This window comes from Anomaloglossus baeobatrachus, chromosome 1 (genome assembly GCF_048569485.1).
Source record: "Anomaloglossus baeobatrachus isolate aAnoBae1 chromosome 1, aAnoBae1.hap1, whole genome shotgun sequence".
NCBI classification, from domain to species: Eukaryota; Metazoa; Chordata; class Amphibia; order Anura; family Aromobatidae; genus Anomaloglossus; species Anomaloglossus baeobatrachus.
The window spans coordinates 98,250,583-98,257,794 of record NC_134353.1 but is presented as its reverse complement, the minus strand read 5'-3'; the positions used below and the strand labels follow the sequence as shown (position 1 = coordinate 98,257,794).

General features: G+C 52.2%; 1 protein-coding gene across 1 annotated transcript in view; it reads left to right on the top strand.

The window, feature by feature from the left end:
- The first annotated feature begins 365 nt into the window (after positions 1 to 365).
- CCDC149 (coiled-coil domain containing 149) overlaps positions 366 to 7,212 on the top strand; it is a 129,646-nt gene continuing 122,799 nt past the window's right edge. The window contains exon 1 of the mRNA XM_075346936.1: positions 366 to 470. Coding sequence (XP_075203051.1) covers positions 393 to 470 — 78 coding nt within the window. The 5' untranslated portion in view covers positions 366 to 392. The remainder of the gene's footprint in view (positions 471 to 7,212) is intronic.

The window sequence follows — 7,212 nt, the reverse complement described above, 5'->3', positions numbered from 1 at the left end:
ATAACAGTAATCACAGCGTATTGGTAGAAAAAGAAAATTAGTTTTTAACAACTTGACGGATAAGGCTAGCCGCGTCTTCACAGGTTATTATTACTCATTATTGGGGCAATGCTTATCCATAAGATCGGAGGCATAACTTGCAGGAATCATGTCCAGTTTACGGCTTTTACATGATTATGGCGGATTACAGGTTTGCAATGCAGATATACCGGACACAGGCTGATAACAAGTGGTGTAACAGGTTTGTCACATATGGCTGGTGCACACCCCTCCCTTGCAGGGTTTGTTAATGCTGACGTAGAGCAAATAGTGCAGGCAACGTGGATCAGGCTCAGGAAGCTGCAGCTTATGGATGACTGCTGTACTGTACATTGGCCTGGCAGAACTGCAGAATGTTACGGCAGCCTAATGCACTGCCAGCCATGAATAATAACCATACCGAGAGTGACTGGCAAGGACTAGTCAGCGAGGTGAGTCCATTAGCATATGTAACCCCTGCGGAGAATGCCAGAAAATTAATATTGAATAATACTCTTTCACATATGGTATTCTACTCCCGTTACACATGTGACACTCACATGTATTACGCTGTTTAATTATTTGGGCTTTTATTGCTCATATATCATTATCATCCAAGGTATGTGACTTATGCAGTTGTATGGGGTGAATCAGCCGATCCTACAGAAAGAGTCGCGATCAATGGCTTGTGAACCGAAAAATTGAGAATCTTCAAAGTATTTGTATAGCAGTAATATTGTATAGCACTGTTATTCAATCACTTTACATATGGCATTATTTGGTCACTATATATTGGTGTTATTTCAGCACTCTGTGGTGACACTATTATGCAGCACCAATGTAGCGCCAACGTCACTGTAGGGACGACGACTTGCTCACCGTCACCGCTGGGTTGCATCCTCCCCTGCAGCTCCGTGGCCACATATTTGCTCATCTGCCTCCCTCCCCCCCAGGGCCTGTGCACAAGGCACAGTCTCTCTGGGAATGCGTCTAGTACACGTGCGTGTGTGATGCCCTGACAAAACCAGGTAGTCACACATAGGCCCCCGCACAACACCTTCCCTCACAGGGTTACACACAGCCGACCTGAAACCCTAGTCACCCCCCTCAGGGAATGATAGACACACCAGTGGGCGGGACCAGGCGGTTAGGAAACGCCCACCTAGGGGTCCAGAGAGCCCGGGGTGGGAAAAAACAAAAGTTTGGTTAGAGAATTCAAGTTGAGAGGAGTGAAGGCTGGGGCTAGGTGTAGCTCCAGCAGGAGGAGAAGCTCAAGTTGAACGGTGCCAGGGTCGGAGCCCTGGTACCTTGGCTAGGTGGCAGACGGTGATCTCTGTCAGCAGGAGACGGGAAGAGGGCTTGGCAGATCCGAGGTGGATCGGGGCAGGGTTGTAGCCCGCCGGTACCGACACCGGAGAACTGACCCGGAAACCGTGCACAGAGGGGGTACTCGGACCCAGAAGCCAGGATCGGAACCAATGGCCTAGCTAATCAACCGATTGAGGGCAGGATTATAGCTCCTGTCCCAACCAAAGTCCCAAAAGCAGACAACCACCCACAGAGAGGGATAGGGCAGCTGGCATGGCTCCTCAGGTACACAACTAGCTGGGAGCGGACTCCTGAGTTCTAGACCAGGCAGTCCACAATACACAAAAACAGTGCAGAGGAAAGGACAGCGACCACCAGCCCGGGCGGGGGACCAGAATACAACCGGCCGCGGCGGACGGCCATCAGCACCTTGGTTTACCAAAAGACTCGTGTGATTCATTAACTTGTGAGTAACCAAACATCCCCTCGCACGTCCGGGCGTGCAGGCCCCTGCCATTGCCATACCCTGCACAGAGACACTGGGTCCCGGGGCAACCATCCCTACCCACGGAGGGGTTAACATCCAGCTGCCACTACATCTCCCCCGGGTGTCCCACAACAGCAGCGGTGGTGTCCCACTTCACCACACACCGTGGGTGGCGTCATGAACTGAATACGGCCAAGCCCGTACAACTACATCCCCCTTTTCATTCGGCGTGTCCGCGTGACCCCCGGGTCCGGAGGATCCGTCGAGCCATACACATACAGCGGGTTCGGATCCGAGCAGCGGCGGCTGCTGGCACGGGGGTGGCACAAGTGCACACCGGCCCTCTTCTTAATGGGTTGGCACCCTGTTTCCATGTATTTAAGGTACCCTCCCATTAGGGGAGGTGCCTGTGCAACACCTTTAGTTAGCAAGTCAGTCTTAAATCTGCTAACTAGATGTCAGGTTCCCGTGCTCCTTTTCCATTATTCCTGTGTCCATCACCTGTCCCTGCCATGCCCACCACACCTGTCCATACTCGCCTGCCTGTCTGCCTCAGCCTTCCCACCTGTACCAGCCTGAACCTGTGTCTATACCTGAGTCCTTTCCTGCCCTGGGGGTCAGCTGCCACAGTCCTGGTCACTGCCTGGTACCTGGCATCCACCGCGTGTTAACCACCTTGGTGCCTCTACACCGGCCATGAGCATTACAACTAATAATAAAACGCTGCAATGTATATTATTTTTGTAATGTATATTGGGTCCGACACTATAGAGTATTGTTGTTTGTTTTAAGCAATATATGAAAATTATGTTCTGACACCATAACATACTTGCAGGCATCTGAGAAGAGCATACATTTGTTACATTCAACTTTCCACAGCCTTTACCCTGCCTCCAGGCTGGTTTCTGGGGAGGTTTGAAAGAGTTGTCTCACCATAGCGTTTCAGGAGAGCGCCCCTTCCTCTTGGATTCTTGCTTGACGGAAGAGTGCACTATTTTTTTTCAAGCACTTTACAATTGTAACCATTTTCTGGAAGATCTTCCAGAAAAATGTTTGGGTTTCCCATAGACTTCCATTATACCTCATACTCGAGTCGTGCCCATCCGATCCTCCGACCTGCTCATTTAGAGTACTGAGCACCCAAGCATGGTAATGCTCACTCATCACCAATAGATATACTTCACTTACCTAAATTAAACAAATGTCCAAATTATGAAACTTCTGTTTATGTGAAAAAATGAATAGTTTCTTTAATTCCTTTTTTCTTTTCCACATTTTTGATGTGTATTTAATAGTGACGGGCAGACCCGCAGATACCCGGGATCAGCGGGTTCAATTGGGTTTTAAAAAAAACAAACCCGTTCGGGCCTGGAATTGATTCCGAAAATCTGTCCGGACGCTGGTCTATGGGGACCCGAATCAGGCACTTAAAAATGATGGTAGAAGGGATAGGGGGACTGGAGGAAACACATTTTACTTACCAGTCTCCTCATGGCTTTAACACTACTTCCGAGGCCGCTCATTATCCTTCATGCATATGCACTGCTTCCTCCACCCAGAAGTCCAGGCGTCTCTGGTAGCAGTTAAATGCGCCCCCACCCTGTATGATAGCAAGTATGACTGCTTTCAATCAGAGGTGCTGATTTTGGTGTAGAAACAAATAAATAAATAAAAAAATTGGCAGAGTCCCCCTTATTATGATACCCAGCACAGATAAAGCAAATGTTTACAGGCTGTAGCCCCCAGGCGTATGCTTATCTTGGATTTGTATCAAAATAAGAGGAACCACATGCAGATTTTTTTGTTTTTCATTATTTAAATAAATAATTTTAAAAAAGTTGTCCAGTCCCCCCCAATTTTGATACCCAGCCATGATGACAGCTGGGGGCTGGTATTCTCCGGTTGGGGAGACCCATGGTTATTGGGCCCCCTCAGCCTAAAAATAGCAGCCTGCAGCTGCCCAGAGTTGTCGCATCCAATAGATGTGACAATCCCAAAACTTTGCCTGGCTCTTCCTGATTGCCCTGGTGCAGTGGCAATTGAGGTAATAAGGGGAAAGAATGTGGCGCCACTGACCTGGTCAGGCACCACTGAGTACTGCACCCATGCTGGGTGAGTGCAAACAGGTAATCCAAAAGGCTGGAATAGGGTGTGTACGCACAGACACATAGTGACCACGTCTCCCACACACTAGAGGGGACCCTTGGGCATACCCAAGAGGGGGTGTGACGCCCTGGGCAAGCCAGGGGTCACAGGTCACAACATCACATGCACCCCACATTCCCTGCAGGTACACCTAGCTAACCCAAAATCCTTGTTGCCTTCCTCCAGGGGCTGATGTCCACACCAGGGGGTGGGCCAGGCGGTTGGCTCCGCCCACCGAGGAGTTCACAGCCCTGGAGGCGAGAAGCATCAGGCAGTTAAGCAAGGGAAGTGAAGGAGTAAACAGTGAAGTTAGGGAAGTGAAAGTAGAAGGAAGTGAAGTGGTAAAGGAGGACAGTAAGAGTGGTGACAGAAAAGGAACAGTTAAGCAAGCCTGAAGTTGGTCCGGGTGTGTGCCCCGGACTGTGACAGCAAGGTCAGCAGACGGCGGTGATAGTCTGCAGGGGGACTGCTCGGAGGTTGCTGGAAGGACCGCGGACGGGTAGTGACCCGGCGGTACCGGAGCAGTATACGAAGAACAGTCAGCACCAGGGCAGGGGCCTTTCGGATCCCGGCAAGGCTAGGAGTCGCCATAATTTGCCAAATCCATCAGTGAAGGGGACCTCTGTCTCCTAACAACCAAGTCCCAATTGAAGGCAACAGTCCGACCATTGAGGGGAGACACCGCCACCGCCAAGGCACCAGTTTCCCAGGGCCAGCGCCTGCGGGCAAGAGAGAGGCTCCTCCGGCACATATCCAAGCCGGGGAGCGGGTAACCGGTGGGGACCCATCGCTACCAAAGAGACTTTACATAGGTGCAGGGAAGAGACCGTCACCGCTAACTGCAGGGAACCGCAGCACCGTAACCGTCCGAGGGACCCGTCCAACCAGCCGTTTGTTTACCGAAAACTGTGTCGTGTTTACTGGCTGAGTGAGTACCTCCGTGCCGTGCGGCACAGCACTGCCCCTGCGCCCCTGCACCTCCACAGGCCCCAGATCCGCCTGTCCACCATACCAACCCCATCACCGGGCCCCGGGAGCACCAAAACCCCTACCCACGGAGGGGCACATCAACAACTGGCTGCTCCCTACCATCACTCCCGGGCTCCCCATACAGAGCAGCGGTGGTGTTAACAAATCACCACAACCGTGGGTGGCGTCACGGACAATAAACTATCCCAAAACCCAATCCCCTTTCACTCACGGGTGAGGAGCGCCGCTCGAGACCCGGGATCCGGCCGATCGCTTGAGCCACCGAGCAGCAGAGGCCGCAGCAGCAGCGGCAGCCGGACCCGAGCAGTAGGGAGAGCGCAGCGTCCCCTCCTCCGCCCGCGACAACTTGGCGTCACGAACAGGATCTTACCGCTCTGCCGTTGGGTAGATATGCGCCTTGTGACCGCCGGAGGTATCCGGCCGGAAAATTTCAGAAGTCGCCATCTTTGGCGCGAAAAGTTCCCGCTCGAGCGTCTTCTCGAGTAGTAGAGGCGCGAAGGCCAAAACCCCGCCCCGATAGAGGAGGGGCCGGAAAGAGGCTGAGGGAGACGGAATGGCGGCTAGATGCATGTGAGCGCGGCTATAAAAGCAGGGACGCTAGGACTCTGCAGACATCTTGTTCCTGGGAGAGGCCGCCAGCAACATGTTCATGCCGACCCGCAGCACCGTAGCCCCTGCGCCTGGAACCGCGGCGTGGGTGGAGATCCGGACCGCGCAGCTCTACCCCGTTGTCCAGTCCCCGTTGGGACCACCAGTGTGTTTGTTTAAAAGTTGAAAATGATGATAAGTGAAATAGAACCGAAAAGTCATCTGATTCTCCTGTGATTGAAACCGGCCGTTGCCGACACCATTGTCCCCGTGGGGACCGCTTGAAAAATTAAAATAAACTATCCCAAAACCCAATCCCCTTTCACTCACGGGCGAGGAGCGCCGCTCGAGTCCCCGGGATCCGGCCCATCGCTCGAGCCACCGAGCAGCAGAGGCCGCAGCAGCAGTGGCAGCCGGACCCGAGCAGTAGGGAGAGCGCGGCGTCCCCTCCTCCGCCCGCGACAGGGGCGTACCTCCACATCTCAGCTAGGGGTGCTGGGGAGGGGCTGGAAGCTAGGTTGCAGTGGCAGTCAGAAAGAGGAGCTGGAGGTAGCCAGTCTGAAGTGGAGACGCAGGAGAGCGGACACGCTAGTCAGACCCTGCACGTGTAGTGGTTTTTGGTGGGTGAGAACGGTCACCAGAAGTTCGACAGAAAGACGCTGAGGAAGTCAGCTGGTCGTGTATGGAGACCCCTGGGGGCTAGGCACGCACGGGGAACAGGTCCCTAGAGCCAGTCATCAATTTAGTGGTCTGCTAAATCTGCCGCTGGGGTGGACAACAAGTCCCACACCAACCAAAACAAAGTCCGAGCATCAGCAGCAACGATGGGGCCCATAAGGATGATCGAGCCTGGAGCCATCTTCCTTGGTCCACGCTGCCAGCAAACAGGTCAGAAAGGGGAGAAAAGGCAGTTGCAACTTCCCTGGATGAATCCCATGGTACTTTAAGTCAGGGGTTGTCCGAAACTAGAAGTGCTAGGAAGGCGAGCCAGCAGTTACCCTTATACCAGCTTGAAGGATGCCTGGTTCTCTCTTGGTGTATCTCAGCATCGCCCGGGTACCACTTGAAGCATTTGAAAGTGAGTAAAAACCAGTTGCAAGACACTTCGGGACTGAGACTGAGTTATTCTGCGACCTGTAGTTCTACACACATACACCCGAGCCCCTGGGACCAGCCTCACTCTCGGGAGGCCACACTATCTGACTGCAGATTCTATCAGCTCCAGACGCTTGTTAAAACTGCAGTGGCAGTCACCCATCACCCGGACCGCAAACCGAGAGTGGCGTCACGATTCAGAAATAAATAACCTGACATACCTGTTGCCAGAAGGGTCCCTAAAGAAAAGTCCCTGCTGCGGGCGACTCAAGGACAGTTCACAGCTGCCACTAAACCCTAAATTAGTAATGGAAGGCATCTATGAAACCCCCCATTACTAATCTGTAAATAAAAAGAAATAAACACAAAGACCAAAAAAATCCTTTATTTGAAATAAAATACAAAAAACACACCCTTTTTCCCCCCCTTTATTAACCCCCAAAACACCAGCTCTGCAAATTTCAGAACAAAATCTGCATCTTTTGGACAAAAAATACACAAAACCGGTTTTGATACCATTTTGATGTGGTTTCTGCTAGAAGGTGCAAATTTGGTGCTGTAATCTGGTGCAGACAGTTCAG